At 32.2% G+C, this 23,370-nt stretch overlaps 3 protein-coding genes across 3 annotated transcripts; 1 reads left to right on the forward strand and 2 right to left on the reverse strand.

The window, feature by feature from the left end:
* The first annotated feature begins 2,526 nt into the window (after positions 1-2,526).
* On the forward strand, positions 2,527-6,579 carry LOC126772401 (tubulin-folding cofactor B). Its single transcript, XM_050492769.1, has 5 exons — positions 2,527-2,727; positions 3,046-3,245; positions 3,423-3,566; positions 3,856-4,014; positions 4,757-6,579. Exons 1-5 carry the CDS (start codon positions 2,605-2,607, stop codon positions 4,872-4,874), a joined length of 744 nt encoding a protein of 247 aa, XP_050348726.1. The 5' UTR covers positions 2,527-2,604; the 3' UTR covers positions 4,875-6,579.
* A 318-nt stretch (positions 6,580-6,897) lies between these two features.
* On the reverse strand, positions 6,898-10,760 carry LOC126772358 (pleiotropic regulator 1). The gene is made up of 8 exons (XM_050492697.1): positions 10,491-10,760; positions 10,075-10,199; positions 9,350-9,571; positions 9,152-9,238; positions 8,943-9,028; positions 8,327-8,521; positions 7,752-8,072; positions 6,898-7,117 (listed from the first exon to the last, which is right to left on the reverse strand). The coding sequence occupies exons 1-8, from the start codon at positions 10,604-10,606 to the stop codon at positions 6,926-6,928; spliced, it is 1,344 nt and encodes a 447-aa protein (XP_050348654.1). The 5' UTR covers positions 10,607-10,760; the 3' UTR covers positions 6,898-6,925.
* Positions 10,761-11,860: 1,100 nt separating this feature from the next.
* LOC126772393 (uncharacterized) lies at positions 11,861-14,803 on the reverse strand. The gene is made up of 4 exons (XM_050492756.1): positions 14,745-14,803; positions 13,381-13,593; positions 12,807-12,912; positions 11,861-12,674 (listed from the first exon to the last, which is right to left on the reverse strand). Exons 2-4 carry the CDS (start codon positions 13,580-13,582, stop codon positions 12,203-12,205), a joined length of 780 nt encoding a protein of 259 aa, XP_050348713.1. The 5' UTR covers positions 13,583-13,593; positions 14,745-14,803; the 3' UTR covers positions 11,861-12,202.
* Between the last annotated feature and the right edge of the window lie 8,567 nt (positions 14,804-23,370).

Consider the following 23,370-nt stretch of genomic DNA (forward strand, 5'->3'; position numbering starts at 1 on the left):
ATTTTACTAAGACAAAAAAGGTAGAATCCTAGAGAGTTATTAACAATAATCGACTTCACAGCCAATTTTAAATAAAAGAGTAGAGTATAAGCATACCTCAGATTTACATATTCCAGGCTATTTGATAATAGCTTTGCTATATTATATTCTACATATAGTTCTTAATTAAAATATATATTTATTTATCATGAAAAACTATTCCACGTAACTACTTATATGCCAATGATTTTAAAAAGTATAGATATGTTATAATGTCCTCTAGACCAATTTCGGCCACGGCAGCCAATCTCAAGTGAGATTAGCCAGCTGCGCAGTCTCCTGCGCACTATAATATCTCACTTGAGATATTATAGTGCACAACCGTAACCGTAACAGCCTGTGAATGTCCCACTGCTGGGCTAAAGGCCTCCTCTCCTCTTTTTGAGGAGAAGGTTTGGAGCTTATTCCACCACGCTGCTCCAATGCGGGTTGGTAGAATTCACATGTGGCAGAATTTCAGTGAAATTAAACACATGCAGGTTTCCTCACGATGTTTTCCTTCACCGTAAAGCACGAGATGAATTATAATCACAAATTAAGCACATGAAAATTCAGTGGTGCTTGCCCGGGTTTGAACCCACGATCATCGGTTAAGATTCACGCGTTCTTACCACAGGGCCATCTCGACTTTTTGTACACAAGTGTATGCGCAAACACAGGTGCACTCTATATTCCCTTACTCTCATAATCCGATGGGACGGCAATCCGACACGACCGGAAAGAGCTCAGGTGCAGGACCAAATGCTTATCGTGCTTTCCGAGGCACGGGAATGTACAGACTCCGGACTGCTACTGAGAATTTTCTGACAGAAAAACCCAATAACTTTTTATTGGCCCGACCTGAGAATTGAACCCAGCACCACCTAGTCTGGCCTTACATCAAGCCACTAGACCAACGAGGCAGTAATTAAAATTCAAAATAATATAGATTATTTTGAAGAAAACTGACAATAACTATAAATACAAGGAATAAACTTAAAACTTCTACTTTCCGACTGTGCAAAGTTAATTTATTCGTTTCTATAATAAGATTCCAGAGTTATTCTTAACATTGCCTATCAATAAATTTAAATTTCTTGTCGCAAAAATTTAATAAGTAAGACATATTATAATGAAATAAAAAAAATCGTAGGTAGAATTAGTCAATTTCCAAGCAGGTTATGCATAAATTATTCGATTGAGTATATAATTAAAAGGATGTAAAAGAGTAACTACTGAGTTTAAAACTCTAAAATAAAAGGCATATTTAATTCAATACTGTAACATGTCGATTCAAAAGTGCCCTTATGAACTTGAATTAAGGAGATATATAAAAGATATAAAATAAAGTATTATTTGATTTATATTAACATTATTATATCTGCTTTAATTTTACTTCCAAAATTTTGACATCAACTTTGCCAACATTCTAAACGCCATTTTAACACGTATCTATAAATTCCTAATAATTAATATCATGCCGAATAACAGATAGTGATTTTCGCATCTGTTCGAATAGAAACATTTTATAGATACCTACTTAGAAGTTCTAAGAACTGTGACACAGAGTGGTTCTAAATGTAGATCATGTGCATTTCGTATTGCTCGGCCTCAAAATCAAAATACTCCTGCCTCGTCTTCCCTGAACAGAATTTTTGCTTCAACAAGTACTGGCGACAACACTGCCAATACCCTAATATACTTGTTGGTGATAGACCAAGTATATTATAAAGTATCTCAAACTTACTCATTATTTTCGATTGTTGATTATTTCCAATTCTTGGAACATTCAATTTAGTCATAATAAATTTTTTTATTAACCTTAAACTTGCATTTAGAATACTAATCATAATTGATTTTTGTGCTAAAACAAATTACAACAGTGTTTAAGTGAAGAAATGTTCATAAAATTAATTCCTTCAATTGCCGACTTTTTGCTTTTATTAATTATTTTTCACATATGTTTTGATGTCTGCTACTAAATAAAGTTGATATCACATTAAGTAGCCAGTGGGCGGAAAAATACCTTTTTTCAACGCTGGAAAAAAGCATTACGCGTCTTGAAAAAACCCACTGAAGCATTACCCACTTGAACAGTGTGGCGGGGGGGGGTATGTGGGGCTCGCCGGTGTCCTAGGCGCCGAGTGCGCCTCGAACATCGGAATACCCGCTAAAAACCAGCGGTACCCTTCCCGTCGAAACGAGGAGCGGCACGGGATCGTTTGCGCATGCTACCGTGCCGAACCAACATTACCCTTATCAACCCTCCTCCTTTGCAGAATTTACATTGTAATTTACTTGTTTATTTTTTCTCTTTTGTTTTATTCTATTCGTTATAATCATTTATATTGACCCTGATCACTATGGAATACGTCTTACGAATAAACCAACTCACAGTTTTGGCTAAAACGTAGCTATTATTAATAAATGGGTACCTATTCTTAAATCTCTTGGAACTATAGTGTCAGTGTCTGACATAAGTCATTGTCATTTATTTGTCTTCTGTACCTTTTGACATTTTGTAATTATTGAAATTGTATCGGAACAAAGAGATCGTTTTGTCGGTATCAGTATTTTTCTTAAATTATGGAAGGAATTCAGGTTATAACTCAAGATTTTTTAAATGTACATATAACGAAGTCTGATAGCGAAGATGCAGCTCCGGTTGAACGTAGATTTAAAAAGGGAATTACTATCCATGAATTTAAGGTTACTATGATTCACAATATTTTGATTAAAAGTATTTTGTACTTGAATAACATAATTACGATGTAACATGAGACTATCGTGTGGACTACATTAAGAAATATATTGGTCGTTTATTTATAAATAAGTCAATTTATTTCGTTTCTTTTGGGAGCTACAGCTTTCTATACTACCAATAAGTGATTAACAACAGAGATAGCAATAACACATAGTAATATTGATAAAAATCAACTAAAGTATGTTATTAAATAAACTTATCACTGTAATAACAATAACATTTAGTATAAATTGTTTTCATTACAAACCACAAACTGTTTTTAGACTAAATTGGAGCTCGTAACTGGTGGCTCAGCTTCAACAATGAAACTAAAAGTTTTTGACAACAAAAATAATTTTGTGTGTGACATAAACAATGATGATGCCTTACTTGGTTCTTACCCTATTGATGATGGTATGCGGATACATGTAATAGATAATTTCACTTTGTTTAAAGACTTTGCAGATGCTGACAGTGCAGAAAGGTAAATACTTTACAAATATTAAGTAATATAGAATCACTTGTCCTTTATTGCATAGTGCATTTTTGTCTTCTATTTATTTTTTTGTCGTTATATTATCAGTTATCCCTACTTGCATTTAATATCAATCCTAACTCAAACTACTTTTGTTAAATAAATATATATGCATTTTGTTTGAAGATTTCGATTGTCTGAAGAAGAATATGAAAAAAAAGGTGATACTCTACGTTCATTTCTCCAACGTAACAAACTTGGCAAATATAATGAAGAAGAAATGATCAAGATGAAAGAGCAACAGCAAAAGGAAGTTGAGGAAGAAGCTAAGTATGTAACTTTTATACTTTTTATTATATGTGTGCTTAATCAAATATCACTCCATACCCCAGGCAAGGCTTGTCTCTTAAGAAGTGGAAAGCCAGCTGCTTTATGTGCCTGCTGTTGGGGAAGGAATGTAAAACTTTCTTACTCTGGCTGTTAATGATACTTTCCTAACTACAAGTTTTATTTGTCCCATGACCCATCCATTCCACACCAAAATTTCAAGATTTGCTAGCTAGCTACTAGACCGAAGCAATTGTATTTTTATAAAGCAGTGTTTTTAATTATAACTCAGACTAGCGGAAGCGGTGCTGGTGGGGGCGCGGTGCGAGGTGCGAGTGCCGGCGCAGGGTACGCGCCGCGCCACCGTGCGGTACAACGGTCCGCTGGACAACGCGCGCGGACTGTGGATCGGCGTGCAGTATGATGAGCCGCGCGGGAAGAACGACGGCTCGTGAGTATAACATGCTTTGCTACTAGCTATATATATAGCTTAGTATTTTACTGGTGGTAGAGCTTTGTGCAAGCTCCTCTGGGTAGGTACCACCCACTCATCAGATATTCTACTGAAAAATAGCAGTACTTGGTATTGTTGTGTTCCGGTTTGAAGGGTGAGTGAGCCAGTGTAATTACAGGCACAAGGGACATCTTAGTTCCCAAGGTTGGTGGCGCATTGGTGATGTAAGCGATGGTTAATATTTCTTACAATGCCAATGTCTAGGGGCGTTGGTGACCACTTACCATGACGTGGCCCATATGCTCATCCGCCTTACTATTCTATAAAAAAAAAGCTTCAGAATACACTATTGTCTCACTAATCGGGACTAGATAGAACCAGACCTTGTGAAATTTTAGCGGAATTTGCTAAAAAATATATTTTATACAAATTGTTATTTCAGCAATAGTTCACCTTTTCATATTTTATATTTCTTACGACATTATTACAACCAAAGATAAAATTAACAATACCAAACAATCTCTAAAAAGTTTACAAAATGTTTTTAACCTTGTTTGGGTCATGTGACCCTTTTATTTGCTTTTTTTTTTGTATAACGAGTAATTCATTTTTAATCTGCCATCAAAAAAATAAAATTAAAAGTCAAAGCTTATGTGAATTCTTGAACAAGAATACATAATAAATCCCACATTTACATGACTTATACTTACTGACTTATTATATAGTAACTTCATTTCAGGGTCAATGGCAAAAGATATTTCACATGTCCACCTAAATATGGAGGTTTTGTAAAACCAATGTATGTCACTGTAGGTGACTTTCCAGTGGAGGAGTTTGATTTGGAAGATGAAATATGAACACTGACCAAGGTGTATCAAGAAAAGAGGATAATGCTTTAAATTATTTAACAGTGGCATCAAGGTTAATACATTCAAAATAATATTCTTTAAATCGACTTGAGTATGTAAATGAGTTCTTATTGAATTTTGTAATGTAATATTTTAAAATTAGATTTTTGTGTCCAATCATTTTACTAAGTTTTTTAAGTAATTTATGTAACATTATTTTACCATTTTGTTTTTTAATATTTCATATTTAATAAAAATTAAATATTACATAATGTATAATTGGATACACAAAATCACGATAAATGTTGGTGAATAGTTTTGGTCTACAATGCTACTGATCAAATGCAATTATTTTTATAAAATATTTATCTAGGTGCTTAAACATAATCATAAATTTAGTTAATGTATAATTATCGTCTAAATTAAGCTTTTTTCTAATTTTCATTATAATTATGACTTTACTGCTTAATTTGAGGTAACATTACTTATATATTTCATAATCATGTTTTCAAAATTATATTTTTATTTGCTAAAATTAAAATATCGATAATTTTAACACATTCCGGTGTAATGTTTTTGGTACACGGGCTGCGGTTTCGCCGAGGTCGTGTGTCTTATGAGGCACACGAGCCGTGGTTTACTACAGGCCCTCGGACCAGAGACTTGTCAAAATAGTTAGCGTTTTCTTTGTGGACTTGTGGCCAAAGATCTTATAAATAGAAAATTTCAAAATCATGTCAATTTTTTTTACTGTTGCTGTAATTACACAAAATAAAACAACTTAATATAAAATAAACGAGGTTTTATTGGTGAACTGGGACTTTAGAAAAATAAACAATACAGTATGCTTTTTGCAAATTTTACATTGCATTGAAACCTTTCTGGCTTGGGCCTGTGCGTATGGAGCAAGTCGATCTTCATCACCTTTAGGTTTTGGTAGCCCACGCCTCGTCTTCGGATGGAACGAAATCTTTTCTTGCCTAAAGACTCCAAACAATGTGCGTTTCTCAGCGGTGTACTTGAACTTGAAGGCAGTCTTCCTGATGATGGCCCTGGTAATCCTGATACTAATGACCTTTATAACTCTGCATGTGATTGCGGTGTTCTTACTGTGCAGAAAGAGCGTATTTCACTTGATCGGTGTGCAAATTCGGGCTGTAACAATTTTTTCACAATAGCTTCATGTGCATGTGGATGCATCTCAATATATATTATCGTAGAGTTCACTACAGCTATCGTTAGTAAGTCTGTTGCAATCCTTTTATATCATGTTATTGTTTTTCGAATAGGAGGTTGCTATTTTTTACTTAGGATCATATGAGGCTTGAGTTTTGGGAACAAACATCTCTTTTGACCCTCCATTTGAGTACATCGAGATGGACACGAATAAGACTATTTGATGATCTGGGCCTGATCTGGAACGCTTCTTTGGTGAACCTCTAACAATATTTTCTACTGGTTCCTATATCTCTGGCCCGACTTTTAAATATCTCAATACTTTACAAAGATATACGATAAGTTGACATCGAATAATGGCCAAAAAATATATAATCACGCATGGACAAATATCGTGTTTCGGAACGCTTGTATGTGACTGTTAACGTTTTAATTGAGTGTATAACGCCATAACAAATTAACATTCCACAGGTGACAGGATTATAACGAAATTTCAATAGACTTTGTTCATTAAAATGAAATTATAAAGTACTCTGTAATTTACAATAAATAACAAAAATATAAATCTATTGTTTAATTTAACAAAATAAACCCTACTTATAAATAATTGATCCTTCAAGTCTTTTAAAGAAATTAAGACCTTGTCGCTGTCAAATTTCGGCAAAAATGTAAAATTTATACTTTTGTCCTCGGAAACAGCCGCACACAATTCATTTTTATTCGAATGTACCGCAGCGTTCGTGTACGACTTGTATTGTTGCGCGCAGTATATAATAACATGATGTGTGGTCTAATATTTCCTGAGATTAGTTTTACAATATAAATATAGTTTCGTATTTTTAAATAAAAAAATTAATGCTGTCAAAAATATTTATTTAATCAGTCTAGAATTTTCGTCTCTTTAATATCTCTGGTCGCCAGTTGATTGGATGCGTCTCCTCGGAGGCGGAGTCGTCTTCACGATAGATCTTGATGGTCTTGTCGGCTTCCGCCGTGATGAGCCTGGAGCCAGAGTGGTCGAACGTCATCGCGAAGATGCCGGCCTCGCTGTCCATGGAGCCGGGCTGGACTGCAGACTAGAGCAAAAACATTTATGAGACTTAATCTTCGTAAATCGTGATCCTTATGTGGTGTGTCGATTTTAATGCGACACAGGTTAAGTACAAAAAATATTTAAATTGTGGATGTGGCCACAAATTTTTAGTTTAAACACCGATTTATCTATTTCTGTTATTATTGACATACATTTGAAAGAAGAAGACAGAGCATTGTTACTAATATAACTAAACATCTTTTATAATTAAGGCCGTTTATTATAAAGTTAATAACTAATTTGAACAAAACAAGTGGAACCGATAGTTTTTGAGTTAAGAGTAACAAGGCTAAAGTATATGTATAACTTACATATATGAATATATGTAAGTTATACATATATGAACTTTAGCCGATATAGGTGACTTTGAAACGTATGAAATGTTTCTTACAGTATTAGAATTACACCTCGTAGACAATTTTATCATCCTTTAGCAAAACAAATTAGTAAGTATAAAAAAGTAGCCTATGTCCATCCTCAAGGTTCAAGTTTTCTTCATACCGAATTTCATGAAAATCTTAACAGACAGACAAAGTACTTTTACATTTATAATATTAGTATAATATATGTATGATGTATATACACACATTACACTATTCATATTTATAAATACTTACTTGTAGTCTTTGGAAGTTGTATCCTGTCCTCCAATCCCAGCAGTACATGGTTCCATTATCACCTCCACTAACGAGCACTCCCTCCGGGTTGACTGCCATACAGTTGACTATAGCATTATGACCTGATAGGTTCTGGATAAATTTCCCTTCTGGACATTTCCACTGCTTGATGTTGTCAGGGGAAGCTGACGCGAAGGTGTAGAGTGATGGGTGGATGACGATGCTTCGAACGGACTTTTTATGATTGGTGAGCGTGCACATTGACTTGCCAGCTGCTAAATCCCAGAGTCGGATAGTGGAGTCATGAGAGCCAGTTATGATCTACAAAGTTTAAAAATATTTTTATTTTCTTTCGGAGTGCTTACTACTAACAATCACTACCAACCACAGTTTAGTTAAGTTACAAACTTTTTCTAATCAGAACATATGAAATATAATTTTGTGATTTCATTGGAAAAATTGGTTTTTCCAATCTTCTCACTCTTCATTTACCAATTTTTGCAACTTTATGAGATGGTACTTGAGTTGTCAATTACCACAATTTGTGAGTGCAAAGCAACATGCGTTGAGAATACCTGCGGCTCGGCCGACTGGCACGCCAGCGAGGCCACGGTGTCGGTGTGTCCGGCCAGCGTGTGCACGTTGGCCTTGCTGCGCAGGTCCCACACGCGCGCCGTGGCGTCGCGCCCCGCCGTCACCAGCACGTCAATGGTGGGGTGCAGCGCCAGCGTGTACACCGCCGACAGGTGCCCGTGGTAGTGCCGGATCACCTGAAACGTTATTATTTTAATATACGGGAAATCTTCACTTCATTATATTTTTAATTGGATTATATATTTAAATTATACTATATATATTAACTTTATTCAGATCAACTTTAGTAGGGAATATAGTAGTTGATACATGTAAAGAAAGTTTCCAAGTCATTGTGCTATTACGAATATTTAAAGCAAATGTCAGAAACCTGAATAAAGTATGATTTATTATTTAATCCATAATGTATAGATCTCCTTGACGATTATTGCATTTGACTAGTGTAATGCTATATTTATTTGAGTTGAAAAGAAGAGTTTATTTTTACTAACTAATGAAAAATACAATAATCTTTGTACTTATAACAAATTCTTTAAAACATTAAACTTATCCGACTAGTGACATCTTTCCCTATCTCCAGGTGTATTATTTGCTTACCTTGTTATATTCGAGATCCCAGCATTTTACTTGTCTATCTTCACCGCAACTGAATAAATAGGGATGTCTAGAAGATACTTCCAGACCTATGAAAAATGTATAAAAATGTATTTAAATTTACTGCCTTATCTGACATATAATGATGCATATTTTGAAGTATATTGCATAAAATTTTATGTAATACATTTATAAATTTTTCTTAAATATACCTCTAACGGTGCTCACATGTCCCGTGAGAGACACTTTTAATTTCCCCGTTGCCAAGTCCCATATTTTTATAACTCTATCTGCAGCACCTGTAAGAGAACAAGAAAATTACCTTCAAAGCATTCAGCATAAAAGAATATTAAATAGTCATTAATTGCATAAATTTATGAACAAGTAGGTAAGTAGGTAGGAGCAAATACCTGTAGCAAACCACTCATTGCCAGGTTCAACTGCAACACAGCGCACCCATCCAAGATGTCCAGATATAACTCTAAACAGTTTCCAGGGTGCATGCCATTTGGGTCGTGGCATTGTCGGTGCTTTCCGGGGTGCTGAGATGATGGCTGTGGGGGCTGGATTTGTGGGAGCGCTATATGGAAGCATAGCACCGTCTGAACCTAAAGCTGCTGATTCTGCCATATCTATTAATCATACAAAATTATTTAGTATTTATATTAAATTATAGATTTTATTTTTGTTAATTATTATTTATTGTCGATCTATGATAATACTGTTCATTGATAAATAATAAACAAACTAAGGCATGAGCTACTTTTTTGTATAAAAATGTTCTACATATTTATTCTAAGCTTTTATTTAACTTGATTTGTTTATCCTAGAGTTCAAATTTTACATGTTGGTTTCGTTCAAATGACATAACATTTTTATGGTAAGCATGACCTTATTAATGGACATTACCCAGGATTGGCTCCAGATGAAGAAACTCTTCTTGGTCAACAGCATAGAAAAGAAATATTATTTGCATAAAAAAAACCTTGTTTTAAAAAAGTTTTTATTATTAATTTTATAAAAAATGTGTTAGAAATAACATAACAATTATTTATTTGATTAGGTTAAATAATCTACATTGAAAATTTAATTTTCTTCATATTAAAGTAATGTCAACACAATGTGATATAATTACCAGTATCATGTGGAGTATCTGGTCTGTTCAATGCTTCCTGTTGCTTGATGGCTTGTGCTTTCTGTACTGCAGACATCACTTGTCCATAACTATCTCTTGCCTTAACAGATCTTAATATTTTCTCTCTATAATTATTTAAAAAAAACATTCTGTGATATTACTCATATCATATAAAGGTATCTTGCAACTTCTATAAATGAAAATGTATGTCAAGAATTAGAATAGGAGAGTTTTACTTCATAACAAAATAAAAAGTTTGTTATTTGTTATATTATAGTTACATTTACGAACGATTTAACTTTTTTATATTTGGTAAATTTGGAGGGAAAATTTGTTTATTATAAAAATTATAGCTCTATGGTAAGTAGCATATTTTATGATAAGCATTATTTAATGTAAAGTTCAATAATACTTACGCTTTTTCATCTATAGGCGGCAACATACTTTGGTTAGAAAGAAACATATCATGCGATCTCTTTAGAGATCTAAATACAAGCGTATGCACTGAATGTTTTATAACCTCGTCAGCCATTTTGAAGATTTTTTAAATTGCTCTATTTCATAGTATTGAAACCAATGAGTATAATGTTCAATTTATTTCTAAACTTTACTTAATTAAAAAATATAAGAATTAATAAGCTCAAACGGCGTCACGTCTCATCATTCATCTAGATACTTTAGTTGTTAGTTACTTGTTTGTCAGCTGTCATATACCAAATTGTCAATTGCAAACTTGCACAGATTAATTATGTTTACGCTAGAAAAATTGATTAATTATGGTTACGCTGGATTTTTTTTCTTTTTACTCTTATTTCTGTAGGTGGGATAATATGTGGTAGTGAGTGGGTTTCTAGACTTTGTAGGTACGATTTAGGAACTTCTAGTATTAGATGGCCATTAACTTGACTGCAACTCCTACGACCAAGGTTGCGACTATGACCACGACTGTTATAGTCGTGACCATTTCGTATAAATTTTAAAGTTATATTTATATATCTTAAAAACTAGAAAAGAAGAAAATATAATTGTAAAATTACGTAGTTACTCACATAAATTAATTTTGGTGAATAGTAAAATCTGCTAAGTACTTTGTTTTTTTTATTTAAGCATACTTTAATTTAAAAAAACGATACTACTATTGCGCAGTAACATGCTTATGTTAATATTATATTAATTATTATACCAAGCTTAGCTAAATATAAAAAAATATAAATCAACTTATTCCATAGTTTTTTTATTTACTGTAAAATTGAACACTCCTATTAAAAATGTAAAGGGTTTTAAGATAAGCTTATAGGCTTTTATTTTATGTTACACCATCGAAAATCGTCTTATGTATTATAAGCCAAGCATTGTATCAATTACTTTAAAATTAAAAAAGAAATACTAAATACAAAAGGCTTAAAAGTCAGTAAAGATGTAATTTGAAGCCAGTTTTATTGTACCTAATTTTATACCATATAACTTATGTTATGCTTAGATAGTGTTGTATTGTAAACATTTTAAATATATATAAAATACTAGTTTGTTATATTATTTTATTATTATTAGTACAAAATAGTTTATTTCATGAACTATTCGTTATATTATTATGACTATTGTTTTGGAAAATCTAATGATAACGACAATTAAAATAGATTTAAATTGTAGTTATAGCTAAGACGTTAATAGTTAATTTAAGTTATGCTTTGTGATTAGTTAAAAAATGTGATTTTTATGAACTAGATCTATGGCTAGGCGGTTATAAGCATTTACATTGCACATTTCTTAATATAATAATATTAGTTTGTATTTACAGAAAATAATTCTTTGTAATACATATATAAATCACGAAAATTTAATTCGTTTTAAACAATTTTTCTATGTACCTATAATATGAAAATTTTATTTCTATGTTGTCTTAAAATAAATATAAATAACTTAAATAAAAAAAACACATTAACAGTCATCACAAATATTATGAACTTTTTCTTTATATCTTCATATTTAAACAGATCTTTTCGTAATGGTTGTATTTTTGTTTAAGAAATGGTCCTCAAACGAGTCGGTCCACATTGGAATCGGTAATCGACCATTCGTAATCGATATCTGCTGAATCGGCGACGGAAAAAACCGCGCCATTTTCGGTTCAGATGGCCGATTTTTCCGGATTGTTCGCATCACTCACTCGGCGGGAATGAGGAGCACGTCTAAGAGTTCTCGGTTGCAGATTCAACGGTGGAAGGTTAGGTCTCTCGATTCTAGTCGGAGAGGAGACTAGAGGTCGGTTTCCACGACGGAGGGTCTCCATTCCGCTTCTGAAGTACTCCTCTGTTCTATCGGAGTAGCTCTCGATTAACGGTGCTGGGTCCTCGTATTCAACATTGAAGTGTCGCGTTATGGTTAAATCTTCAGGTGGGCCGAGCTTGTAGAGGGGTGGCTCGACGCACTCGTAGTGGTGGTCCTCCGTCTCGTCGTGTGGATAGGTGTCCGCGACGAAGTGTCGCGTGCCGCGCGGGGTGAGCGCGGCCCACAGCACGCGCGAGTCCAGCGCTGCACTTCCGTACAGGGCATTGGAGCCGCCTGCCTTACCAGTGCCAGATTTGCTTCCACCACGAGCTCTGCAAAATTGTACATAAATTTGGTTATTACTATTAATCTAATTTTAATTAAATTAGTCAAATTAAAATATGAACAATATTTGTATTAAGAGGGATAAAATAATAATAGTAATAAAGTATATGGATATATACTCTCGGCATTTGAGCAAAAACAACGCCAACAATGCCGCAATGCAGAGGACCGCAATACAACAGGTGATGAGAACCAGGAACCACGTGTCGTCGGTCCCAGCTGGTTCTGTAGATAGAAAATAACAATATTTTTAATTTAAATGCATAACGCAAAAATACACATATATACACCAATACCTATATATATATATATATATATATATATATATATATATATATATATATATATATATATACATAGGTAAATGAAATATGAAAAAAAATCAAGTGCAGGAGTGAGTGAGTCCTCACTCCTGCACTTGATTTTTTTTGCTAAATCTCTTGTTCAAGGAGCTTTACATTTACTTTAATCTTGTGAAATGTTGATTCAAAATTGCTTGTAAAAGCCTTCTTAAATAAATTACTTTTAAATTTTTATAATCTTGTCTTTCTGTCCGCGTCTTGCAATTGCTGCTTAGTGAAGGTATACTTAATGAATCAATCCTATATTGATTTATAATCCTATTAAAACCTATAATCCTATATTAATAGTAAGATTTAGTCTAATCATTACTACGTACTCAACGGTACTCACCGTGTCGGGGCAATTCGTGGTATTCAACTCCGGGAAACAATGCGTTGTCTTCATGGTTTTGAAATGGAGGGCACTTGGAGGCTCGGCATGGCGGGGTCAAGTTAGCAATGTTGGCCAGAAATGCTGGTAAAGGTGGCGGTGGCATGTGCACGATGGAGTCTGGCGGCGGACCAAGGGACAGACATTCTGCCCCACACGACATTCTGACTGAGACTGTAGGTCAAAGTATCGAAAAAAAATAAATGTTACAGGTGTTACAGGCTTCAGTAGAATCATCTGCAGATCATCCTTAAGAGGAGTGGAAGTTGTGGGACATTTACGATGTGTTACTTTATTGAGTACTTTAAGTATGATGTAACAAAAACACTTAATTTTTTTAAATGAATTTATTATTATTAAATGAAATTAAAATGTTAAAATTTTTGTAGAGCATATCATTTATTTTTATTAGCTGATAGCAATCCATATTACTAATTGGTACCCAACAAATAAGGAAATTAAGATCAAAAGTAATGGTAAATATATTACTATTTATTTTATACGCATTTTTTAATTTGGAAACAGCATTAAACGCCGGTCAGTTTATGCTCATTACATATATACTATGATACTTCTGTAGTATAGGTTACGCTACTGTACGCGTATATGATAGAGTAAGATGTTTTCAATAAAAGTTATCTTTGTAATTATATGGTGTTTGGTATTTTTTTTATATTTATCGAAAATTTAATTACAACTATACATAAAGTGTCGTCTTCTTATGAATATTAATAATAATTTTTGAGGAAATAAAACATAAAGTTCATATAAAATTGGTAGTAATTATTGTATAAATGTTTCATTCAAAATTGAATATTCTAATTGAAATGCAACTTTATACTTATACTATAAATATATAATCATAGTTAAGATAAATTTAATTTCGAAAAAAAGTGGTAAGTACCTGTACGTATATACGGAACGAAAAAACCTTTCTCCAGGCGCTTTTCGCAGGAAAAAAATTATGTCTAGGTAATATGACTTTTTTTTTTAAAATATTAATTAATATACCTCAAAAATGTCTCAGGTAAGATTAAGAATAGTTAACATTTAAAAAAATCAAGAAAGTATATACAATACTTTAAAAACCTTTTAAAGTATTTCATAAATATGTTTGTGTTGATTTTTGGTAAATATTGATTAATAATTTTGATATAACTTGAAAAACCGCGCTTAACAAAAAATGTCGGACAAGAATCGATAACTCTAACAAAGTCAAGCAAATGTATAAAAAGGGGAAGTAGAATTTTCTATCATCAAATATTTATACGATTAAAAGTCAATTTAATGAACACTATGTAACTAGAATAATTAAAATAACTTACATTCGACTTTTCTCAGGATTTTCTCAAAAAAGCACCACTATCGTCGTTATTTAGTAAAACTTTTCCAAAATGGTCCATGGATGTAAAACGCAGGCGCAAAGTTAAACCTCTACTCTAAAAACATAAGACATCCAATGACGGCTTTTAAAATAAAGATGATATACATTACTGGTTTTTAATATTCGCTATTTTTAAGGCAGTTACTGGACGAGGTAATGTACAGTGTGCAATGTATTAACTATCATGTGATAGAATTGAATAGTCCGAGTTATTGATTCGCGCAAGCGCGGGAACAGATTTTGCGACCCTTATACTAGGGGGTATGTATTGGTTTGAAGTAAGAGTTAAGTAACTATTGTCATCTCTTTTCATTGCTCTTAAATACTACAGTTGAGAGAGGGTTACATCGATTTAGTAAATTGTCGTATAACGTTGTTTAATGTGAATACAAAGTAATGTCACAGCACTCTCTTATATGGGCTGAGATATTATAATGATTTGATAACGACGTTACAGGAATTAGAATCTACGTATATGTAGTCCTATGTTTAAATATTCATCGTATGTCTAATCAAAATATAGAATATGGCATAAAGTTTGAAGTCACTAATAATTATTGAAAATTAGGAACGTTAACTTAAATATATCATTTTTTATATTTGAAATATATTTTCAAGCTGCACCGGACCTTCATCAGGATAAAGTGATATGGTTTTTGGGCGCCACTAATATGGTACGAATTTGGCCATTATTAGAACCTTGACCCTAGCAAACATATGTGTCAAAATCATGTATTTTTATCACCTTATCTAGAATAAACTCATAATTCAATGGTCCTGCCATTATAGTCTCATTAAAATATCTGTAATTCTTAATACATGTCTACACTATTTTATTTTTCGCTTGAAATTGTCATTACTATTTTGACGCCTCTGGCTGGATCTGGCTTTGTGTGACTGCTCCTTTTGTTCTACTCCAGTGTCAGCACTGCTGCCCAGCAACCATGGCAACCATGAAAAACAAATGGTTTTTATTATCCTTGTGCTATATAGACACTTATCCTTCATAATTCAATACCAAACATGGCTCGCACTCAGAACATGAAGGCGTTTCTATTTTTTTCTAGCATAGACAACGAACATTTGGTTTTTTGAGGTGTTGTCCTCAAATATATATACACTTTATAATGCAAAATTATATGTATATAAACACACGTTAAATCATCACATAGTTTATGCTTTGATAGGACTGATTTATAACTATAATTAATTATTAAAATAGTTTATCATTAACCACACTTTCGTTATCAGACCTCATTAGAGGTGACATTAAAATATCACTATTTATTAATTACTTTTTTACATAAGCGTTAGATAATATTATGCAACGACGTTAAATAGAGTAAGTACATTTATATTATAGTTTTGTTTAAGTGTTACGCGAAGGATATTGGTTGGTAATCAGTCACACACTATATTTTTTTATTATAAGTATAAAAGTTTTTAATATAACTCTAAATTGATAAGATATAGTTACACGTTAGTATCTTTTAGGCAGTAGCTTAGCTAGATGGATAAAGGGCCCAGTGCAGTCATGCATTGATTGCAATATAAAATATATTTAGAATTCAAAAGTGAAAACTAATTTATAAAAACCTTGATCATTTCTTTTTTAAAATAGATCACCAAATCATATTTTTATTAATTAATTGATGTAAATTACGCACTCAATTATTCTTAAAAATCCAAATTACACATTCGACAAATAACAAGTCGCGTCAATAATGAATTAAAAACTTTACCTCGCTGTCCAGCAACAAAACGGCGGTTTTAAATTAGCGCGATTTTTTTTAGCGGCCTTGTGTTGAAATTTCCTAACTATATAATAATAATGAAGTAAAAATGATAATAATATTAAAGTTGGTACAAAATATGTAAAATTTGGTATTTCCATTATGAAAAATAATCTATTTCATGTGTTTTTGCACAAAAACTTTAAACTTTTTACTTAATTAATTTTGCTTATTATTTCCATATAATATTTGATTTTTAGACATAAGTGTGTTCTCATGGAAGTACATATCTTATTTTAAAAATATAGGCCTTTAAACATTATTTATGTCATTTATATTTTGGTATTACTTTTATTATTTTGTCTCGGAATACATTAATGTTTTTTCGTCTCAAAGGCAATCTTTAAATAAGTACAGTCCATGAATTCCGTTTGTTATTTTTGTCTATTATTATGAAAAGTCCTACAACCAGAATAATAGATACAGCTAAAAGGAATTTAATTAAGTAAGGCTTCCTCTGTAACATTATGCAGGTCTGCGCGTCTTTCATCTCGCATTTGTGAAGGCTTTTTCATAAAGGAAATGCATTTTCTACTCTACTTTCCAGTGACTTTCGAACTCTCAATTGGATTACTTTAGATTTATTAGAGTTATGTATGATAATAATTGTAGATGTGTGGTTATATTTGTTTTTTTTTCTTTTGGGTTATTACGTAAAATCTCCGAAATTTCCTTTTTACCTAGCGTAATTAACGTTGAGAAATTGATTTAATGAAATTATATAAAAATACAATATTATTATACTCATTTCGTAATTATATGAAGACCTGTCGTTAGCTAATATATTTTCCGCCCACGAGGGGTTGCTTTTGAGTTGAAAAGAAACAAAGTATATTTCATATTAAATGGGAACATTAATGTAATTGACAATTTAAGAAGAGTAACCACGCATTGATTGCGTAATGGATCTTAAATTTTGTCAATATCAATATAGTACATACAAAACTGGCTTAAATAGAATTAAAGATGAATAGAGAAAAAGTAAGTAAGAGTATCTAAAAGAAGACAATCTGTAACGACTTGAATAATAAATTAAATTGAATCTTTAATAACATAAAAATCGTTTTCATTTTATAATTGTTACAATTTTATCGTCAAAGTGAAAGTCAAAATCTTTTTAATATAGAATCATTACACTTACATACTATTTTTATCTACCATAAGGTTATGTTCTTCTCTCAGTACCTCAAAGGTTGGCAGGAAGAGATCTCTTATTGGGATAACTCCGCTTTTGCACACGTTTTGTTTTTTTTCATTAAGTTTACTTCTTGTAAGAGCGTCGAGTGCAATAAATGCATTTACACATAACACTTAGTTATTGGACGTCAAGAAACCTACCACAGGTTTGGAAATAAATACCTCAGACCTGAGAAAAACTGATGAAAGAAACTTAGTGGCACTTTTTTGTACGGATAGCTTGCGGCTGGAGCTCATAGAAGAGTCAAATTTAAATATAACTTAGTATGAGTATACTCGTATATTCAAGTTATTCAACTCGCAGGTGGCATGATCTGTCACAAAGCTTATGTGACATGAGTATGAATCTAATCATCTCAACGATAAACTATTTATACTGATATTATAAATGGAACAGTAACTCTATCTGTCTGTTATGCTTTTCCAGCTAAACCACTGAACCTATAAATATTAAATTTTATATGAAGCTAGTTTGAATCCCAAGGAAGGACATAGGCTGTTGTATTAACTAAGACCTGAAGTAATACGCGAGAGATGCTACGGGCGATTACTAATAAGAAATAAACCAGAGACGGACGGTGTACCATACACGTACGTCCGTACCTCTTCAGATTTAATCCATAAATATTTTTTATACTGATCGCTTTCTTGCTAATTGGTTGTGCATAATCAATTTCCAAGCATTGCGTTTTTATTAAGGTTAAAGCCTACGATAGCATCTGTGACGTAGGATGTAATTTGAACAGATACTGGAGGTAAAGCTTTGTGCAAGCTCGTCTGGGTAGGTACAACCCACTCATCAGATATTCTACCGCAAAACAACAGTACTTGGTATTGTTGTACAGGCACAAGGGACATAACATCTTAGCTCCCAAGGTTGGTGGCGCATTGGTGATGTAAGCGATGGTTAACATTTCTTACAATGCCAATGTCTATGGGCGTTGGTGACCACTTACCATCAGGTGGCTCATATGCTCATCCGCCTTCCTATTCTGTAAAAAAATAAAAAAGATTTACAGATAAAAATTTGTCCGCGTGGTGAAAACATAAAAAAAGCATGCAAAAACCACTACAATTTTTTTTAAGCAATAATTGATGTTTTTCCTTCTTTAGCTTAAATATATAACTTCAGGTGTGTTGCGAGAATAAGCGAAGTATTGTTGAACGTCCGAGAAACAATTAGATCTTAGATCAACATTACCGGCATTTCCATCTGAGATTTGTTAATTATCAAATGAAACGGAAAATTATTGGAAGTAAGTGGTATATTTGTTATAAATACCGTCTCCCCTGTACTATATTCCGTTAACATATAAAATTTTCATATATATATATTAAATAGACAAAACAGTTCAGAACTTTTCTCTACCTGTCATCGATTTTTTTTGTTTGGTTTCTATCTATTGGTTTATTCTATTGTATAAACCAATATTCAATACAATTAGACAGGCGACCTTTCGTGTTATCAATAAAAAACATGGAAATTAGATTAGAAAACCAAATGTTGTCCACAAAAAATAAACGTGAAAAGTACGACGAAATCACGACACTAAATCGCTATGTTATCTATGAAAAAATAATATAATAGAAAAAAAAGGAAATAAATTTATATATAAAAGTGAAAAATGCTTTTCTATAATTCAAAGAAAAAAATTGGACGCCTTTATTTTCAATATTAATAAAAGTTTGATGTCACTGGTCGTTTGCTTTAGTCCTTGAACTCATGTACTTTTTAAGTAAGTTTTATAAACAAATCTAAGCAAACAATCATTTCGTATAAATTTCATAAATTTTGTTAAAAATATAATGGTTAGTAAAAAAACTTATAGAATCATAGGACTATACTAAACGAAGTAAAGTTAATTTAACATTAACAAAACATCGATATTATATATTTCAACGGTAGTTAAATTACTTTAAATAAAGTGCTTTTAGAGACATGACAATATTATTTATTTTTGATTAACAATAATTTAAGTCAAACAACTATTCACAGAGTAGAAATCAAACACGAAACAAAACAAATAATTACAGTTACCAAACATAAACAAACTCCAAAACCTTTGAAATAGCCGGCTTCTACCCTAAATTGGTCGAAGGAAAACAAACATCCAGTAAACGACGGCCATGGCTCTGACGTCAACAAGATGGCTGGCTCATTGATAAAGCGTCATGGCGGGCGATGAAGCGCGCATGCCCATCTATACATCCATTGATAGATAGTGTCGGGGTGTTTTATAGAAAACGATTATTTTTTGTCATAACTTATATACTTTCATTAAAATCATATATAATCTATCTGCTGTATTAGTTTATTACGTCATACAATCTTTTACATTTGTGACGCTTCTATAGAATTTGCACATTCCTGACAATTTAAAGGATTTACGTTCTAAATGGTAGCATTTAAAAATAAAAAAAATAAAATATAATTAGTGTCAATTAGTGCCAATATAAAAACACCTAACCAACCAAAGTTTTTTTTATACTTTGTATCTAATAAATAAGTTCATTTACAGTAATATACACACTTAAGAAAATAAAATACTACATTATTATGCATGATGAGATCTTTAACGATTTTACTTGTTAAATTATCACTACATATTATAAAACATAATTTTGCGCCTGTCTGTCTCTCGTAATCCTATATAGACTCAAAAACTACCGAATGGATTTTCTAACAGTTCTCATCAATAGATATAGTGATTCATGAAGGTTTCAGTGTGTAAATTGGCTGAAATATTACGTTGATTGTTGAAAATATCGTAACAAATCATGATCGTAAACCAATAAAGTTACATATATATATTGAGATATAAACGTTTTAAGTATATTCTAATTCAATCGAAGAAGGAGCGAAGATAAACAAACCTTAGTTTTACATATTAGATGCATTTTGCTAAATTGCAAACAATTTTTGATTATATATAAATATTTATGATACAACACTATTCCACTCAACTACTTATATTCACTTTGATTTTAATGGAAAAAAAAAAACTTCACCGACATTCAAAACACCATTTTTTCGCGAATCCATAATGAATGTAATAGATTATATTCTTGATCTCGACCAATGCTATCGCGTCAATTCAATATCAAAGATGTTATTATTTGTTTACTCCTGTATTGGTTGGAATAGACCACAGGCCCCCTTTGTACCTGTGTGAAAACTGGGACGCTAGTCACTTATATTTCCTACGACAGACTAAATCAAAACTCGTAGTGACATCGTAGCAACGTAGAGTCGTAGAGGGTAAAGAGGCTTTCATGAGAGCAGCCTCTTTCTGTATACGCTACAATAAAATAGCCAAGAGGGCGCAGACGGAGTTTCAGTGCGCTACCAGTCGCACGTCTACTTTATTATAAATTGAACACATACATTCGACAGTTATCTTTTTTTCTAAACGCTGTAATAAATAAGTAACTTTTAAACGGTAAAAAAGGTCATTTATTCAAGGATAGTCTGAAATAGGTAAGTTTGTTTCATTTAAAATATATTTTGAATTTTAACCACCTGTTTTCGTTTTGCGAACATTTTATTGAAAGTTTTTGTTTGTAGTAACTTTAGTTTTTCAACGCTCTTTATATTTTTTCATACCTTAACATATTTAAGATGTGTTTTTTAATCTATATCAATGACAATACAACGTAATAATACATTATTGTATTTTAATAATTATTGTTTATTTGTAAATAATCTCGGCCGGTAAACTGATTCATTGTATTATAAATATAAGATTACTTTTTTTTTTTGATACATTATTTTGATACAGACGTATTCAATATAAATTAGACAAAAAAATAAATAGGGCGACAATAGTTAGACTGATAAAAACACAATATAAATAAAGTCCAAAACACAACACGAAACGTTATAGATTTTTTTTTCGCCAGACGAACAAATGGGTTATGTGTTGATAAATAGTCAATATCCCGTAAACAATGGTATCTTAAAAAATATACAACCACTTGTATCGCTTTCAATGCGCTGACGATCACGGGATCTAAGATGTCCCTTATTTGCTGTTCTTCTTCTTCACGTGACACTCTTGTCAGAACGGTCAAGGTCGCCATGTAGTATTATGAATTGTTCGGCGCAGATGTTATTCGCCTCACGAGCCTTCACCATATGTCTCTATTAGCGGTGAGACTGGTGCACTCATGCAAAGGACCGCCAACAGTCCTTCCACGTGGTCTGGTGCCATCCACCTTGCCTTAAATGACAAGGCGATCTATGGAGCTATTGGCTGTTAATATGGTTCTTTTTAATAGACTTCAATAAAGGACGAGGTTCTCAATTTGTTTATTTTACACTACCGTTGGGTTCACTGCCGTTTGGCGGAAGATTTTTGGGTAGGTGGAACATTGATATTCTATATATCTATTCAGATATCAATTTATTGTTATGACAATACGATATACAATTATAGATTAAATTTTCGATGAATGAATGCCTTACGTATTGATCTTTTAGATGAAGAACCAAATTATTTAATTTAATTTTCTTTTTTTGACTATTCGATTGTTGTAATGTTGACATTGTTGAACCACTCAGTCAATTTTCCTTATAATCCATCTATAGTTTTCGCATCAGACGACACATCGACTAGACAGACAATATTGTTAATAATTATGTTTTGGTATGTTTATTGCCTTGGACTACAAATCAGTTTTCATTTATTTTCTTCAAATAGGTAATCAAACTGCATTCTTAATGTTTTATAATTACAATACGTAATATAAAGCTAATGGCATATCGATAATAATGCTACGTTACCCATTTCTTTGTGATTATAATGGCTTATTAGTTTTAAAATGTTCATCCTAAATATAAATTCGATAAAAAATAGGTCAAGCTTATTGATTAACAAAGCAAAGTTGAAAGGATATATAGAAAGTATTCTCGTGTCTTATCCTCGAACGGCTCACATTTTATACATATTAATATGTGGGCCGTTTGCGAGGTGGATTTCATTAGAAATACCTACATGTTATTCGATATTACATTATAAAGCTTTTATCTTAAGAAATGTCTAGCGATTATTTAACATTTATATATAATGTTACATGTATTGTCATATATTTTTGGATTACTTATAAATATGTGTAAGGCTGTGAGGGTTAATATTAAAACGATAATAAACCCAAATTAATCAGTTTAATAACAGATCAGAATCGAATGAATTTACTAACATATTGCTAAATTAGCAAAAACATCTTAATTAGATAGGTATATATATTTAGGTAGATAATTTAACTTAAATACACACGAGCTTAGTTGGTCGGGCAGAAATTATCATCAAAAGTAGTCACGGGTTAATTTCACATACGATATTTTAATTATAAAAACAAGCGTGTTAATAATGATTCATAATGAATAAACTTGTAAGTTTAAAAATAATCCTGATTACCCTTTCTGTAATTCCTTTACCGCCGAGTTTTTCTAAAAAGATTCATTTTTCTTTTTAAGTTTTAGCCAAACTTTCCAGATAAAAGGGTCATTAAAAATATAGTGTATATGTAACGCATATTAAAGGTTTCATCTTATATTAATTGAGAAATTCTTGTATT

The sequence above is a fragment of the Nymphalis io genome, chromosome 12, assembly GCF_905147045.1.
Source record: "Nymphalis io chromosome 12, ilAglIoxx1.1, whole genome shotgun sequence".
Classification (NCBI taxonomy): domain Eukaryota; kingdom Metazoa; phylum Arthropoda; class Insecta; order Lepidoptera; family Nymphalidae; genus Nymphalis; species Nymphalis io.

Coding starts and splice junctions, on each gene's coding strand:
- LOC126772393 (XM_050492756.1), bottom strand. CDS start 13,582: ATGTCGTGTGGGGCAGAATGTCTGTCCCTTGGTCCGCCGCCAGACTCC. Junction 12,913..13,380: donor CCACGAATTGCCCCGACACG/GTGAGTACCGTT, acceptor TTCTATCTACAG/AACCAGCTGGGACCGACGAC. Junction 12,675..12,806: donor TTTTTGCTCAAATGCCGAGA/GTATATATCCAT, acceptor ACAATTTTGCAG/AGCTCGTGGTGGAAGCAAAT.
- LOC126772401 (XM_050492769.1), top strand. CDS start 2,605: ATGGAAGGAATTCAGGTTATAACTCAAGATTTTTTAAATGTACATATA. Junction 3,246..3,422: donor GATGCTGACAGTGCAGAAAG/GTAAATACTTTA, acceptor TTTTGTTTGAAG/ATTTCGATTGTCTGAAGAAG. Junction 4,015..4,756: donor CGCGGGAAGAACGACGGCTC/GTGAGTATAACA, acceptor ACTTCATTTCAG/GGTCAATGGCAAAAGATATT.
- LOC126772358 (XM_050492697.1), bottom strand. CDS start 10,606: ATGGCTGACGAGGTTATAAAACATTCAGTGCATACGCTTGTATTTAGA. Junction 8,522..8,942: donor GGGATCTCGAATATAACAAG/GTAAGCAAATAA, acceptor ATAACGTTTCAG/GTGATCCGGCACTACCACGG. Junction 8,073..8,326: donor GCCAGTCGGCCGAGCCGCAG/GTATTCTCAACG, acceptor TAAACTTTGTAG/ATCATAACTGGCTCTCATGA.